Genomic DNA, 3,201 nt, shown 5'->3' with positions numbered 1-3,201 from the left:
GTGTCGTCAATATCAAAAATGATACACTTATCTTCTTTATCATATATAGATGTATTTATGCTTTTTATATTATCTGTGGTTTTTATTATTCTCATAAAGGGTAAATTGAATATTTTAAATTAAATTTAAAAAAATCAATTATGTGACCGATAGAGGTGTCGTGTTCGAAGCAAATGAGCGGTCCTTTACAATCAAATGATTATAACAAATTGATCAATGTTATTGGTCTTCTCTAAAATCAATAGGCATTCAACCTGATTAAAAAAAGTATTTAAAGAAGATTTTCGTAAATCAATTCGTTTTAATGACTAGCTTGTACAACAAATACTTTTACCTTTTATTTCTCAAAAATCGCACGTTACTGTTTAGGTACGACAGATTTTTTTAAAAATTAAAACAACATTTTGTATTCATAAATACAGATTTACAGTAGCGGAATTAAAAAATAAATAAATGTTTTTATTCATCTGTAACTAAGATTTAATTGATATGTTTTAAATTTGTTTTCACGTGTATTGTAATATTTTTTATTCAATTCTTAATTTAATAAAAATAAATTTTAGGTGGAATTAAAAAAAAAATTTTTTTATTAATATCTTGTATGGCCCCCTCTCGTTTTAATTACTGCTTCATATCTTTTTTTAATCCTGATAATAACTTTTGGCACAGATCTCTTGGATATATTATATTATTTTTCTACTACAACAACTTTTAATTATTGAATATTTTTACACCGTCTAGCACTAACATTTTTCTTAAGAACATACCACAAACTCTCAATTGAACTTTAATAATTTTGATGGCAATTAAATAAATTTGATATTTTTTAATCTAAAAAATTCCTTCGTGAGCTTTAATGTGTGCTTTTGGTTATATTTTGTTTAAATTAAAAATCTTTTAAATTGAAATATTTAGCACTTTTAAATAAATTATCATTGAGAATTGTTGTATACTTGAATTTATTCATTTTACTTTCAATAATATGGATATTTCCAACACCTTTCTCCGAAAAACATCCCCAAATCATGATTGAACCACCACCATGCTTAATAGTAAGTTTTAAATTTTTCATATCATATCGCACACCATCTTTTCGGCGGCAATAAACTATTCAGTCTGATTCAAACAGTGATATTTTAGATTTATTACTCCATATAATATTATTTAAGTAATTTTTCTCTTTATAATATAATTCCGCTGCTATTATTAGTCTTTCTTGATTGTTTTTTTGACAAAAGTGGTTTACATACTCTTCTCCCGTCTTTATAACCTAAATCACTAAGTTGTTACAAACAGTCCTAGCAATTACGTTTTTTTCTGATTTTAAAAATTTTTTTTACTAGTTAAGTTGAAACTATAAATGGAATTTTCTTGATTTCCTTGTTAGGATACAGCAAATTACTATCATTAAATAAAGATTTTCTACCCAAACCCCTAGTTCGAACGTCTGTTTCTTTTTTCCATAATCTTTTATTGTTCTATGGGCATATGAAGGATATATATAAAATTTTTCTGCAATTTTTTTGACTCTTTTCAGCTTTATATTTATCTAGAATTCCGAATTTTGGCAAAAACTTCTTTTTTTTAACATAAGGGTTATAAAATTTTTTGATTAGTCCCATTAGACGCCCCGGTTTTAGATCAGGTCCATTAGACGCCCCGTAAAAAGAAAAAAACAAAAACTCAAACAATTTAATTATAGATGTAAATTTATCATCCGAGTGGCGCTTTCTATATATAAAACTCTTGTATAAATACTTTTTTGTTCTAAAGTTAAACTCTTAATTTTTTTTAATGGCCAATTTTAGTTTATTGTTATAAGACTCTACATTTTGATGTGTGCCAGTATTACGATAAACAAAGCAATATTTATGACAAAATGTTTGGTGCTGATATAGATTGAATTTATTTAGTGATGAATAAGATTTCCATTTATCTGTTACTATAATACTACCAGGAATTACAATCTGATTTATTATAGATAGTAATACTTCTGCAGAACGATTTTCAACAATAACAGAATAACCCAAAGCTAAAACAAAAGAAGTTTCAACAATTACTAAAGCTCAGCACGCAGGTATATGTCGACCAAGGTGATTTTTTACATTAAAATTTAATTTCGTCTCGTCGATTGACACAATAATGTTGGGGCCATTATGTTTAATAGAATTATTACAAAATATTGTTTAATCTTTGAGGCTATAGTTTTTTAAGCCAATAACGGCCCTTTTTTAATCTGGGCTAACTCTATAATAGCTGTAAACTCAAGGCTCAATGAAAAATAATAGATGGCCTTCAGAATGGTTTTAAGATTAATTATAAATAATAAAAGAATTGAACCATGTCTTATATACAAAGTGATTTGATATTTGATAATGCATATTGCATGCATCTTCACTGAAATTCATCTATATGCCGTTTACTAATCCCAAAGGCCATATTTATATTGCAATAAATGCAAAGTTGCTGGTTTTTTAATATGTTATATCTAAATAACATAATTATGATTTCGTAGTTGCTCATCAAGATAATTTTGTTTCTTAAATTTCGATTCATTTAAAAGTAAAAACAATAAAAAAATATAGCAATATCTAAAAATTTTAAAATCACAAAAAGAATTTTTTGCATAAATAATAAATATATTATTTGCATACAGCAATACATTTTTTTACTACATTTACTGTTTGAGTTCTAAATAAGTTTTTGCCTTTTAAAGATTTATTTTTTTTTAACTTGCATTTATTACTATAAAATAAAACTGTAACTTTTATTTTTTTTAATTGGTTCGAGGTAGTACAAATGTAAGTCTTGTTATAAAATAAAAAAAAGTTGAAAAATATCACTTTATTAAATATTTTAATTAAACTTTATATGTTCATAATTTTTATCAATACCATCCATAATATTTTTTAGAGGAGAAATTAACCATTCAATATCTGTAGATAAATGTGCCACAGAATTGAAAAACATATGTAAATTACGACTCATCTTAACTAAAAGATTCTGAGAGCATTCTAATCTTTCAATTAGCATTTTTATAATTACAACAACACATTCTAGTTGTATAGTTTGTGAAAAAATTTTAAATCTCTGTGTCATATTTTCACATTCATAAAAAGCAAGGTTAATATTTTCCCGTTGCAGGTTAACAGTTAAATTAAAAGATAAGAAATACTCTACTATTTCTTTAATAAACATGTT

The 3,201-nt window shown here is 25.2% G+C and overlaps 2 protein-coding genes across 2 annotated transcripts; both read right to left on the bottom strand.

The window, feature by feature from the left end:
* Positions 1–1,478: 1,478 nt before the first annotated feature.
* On the bottom strand, positions 1,479–1,622 carry AAJ76_2330001580 (hypothetical protein; the record flags this gene model as incomplete). The annotated part of the gene is made up of 1 exon (XM_024474726.1): positions 1,479–1,622. One exon carries the CDS (start codon positions 1,620–1,622, stop codon positions 1,479–1,481), a length of 144 nt encoding a protein of 47 aa, XP_024329526.1.
* A 1,234-nt stretch (positions 1,623–2,856) lies between these two features.
* Positions 2,857–3,201, bottom strand: AAJ76_2330001 (hypothetical protein; the record flags this gene model as incomplete). Its single annotated transcript, XM_024474725.1, has 1 exon — positions 2,857–3,201. A coding segment is annotated over one exon (345 nt), but the record flags the coding sequence as incomplete, so codon positions are not given.

Source organism: Vairimorpha ceranae (genome assembly GCF_000988165.1).
Source record: "Vairimorpha ceranae strain PA08 1199 chromosome Unknown NODE_233, whole genome shotgun sequence".
NCBI classification, from domain to species: Eukaryota; Fungi; Microsporidia; family Nosematidae; genus Vairimorpha; species Vairimorpha ceranae.
Note: the sequence above shows the minus strand (reverse complement) of the source record. Positions and strands in the feature narration are given on the sequence as shown.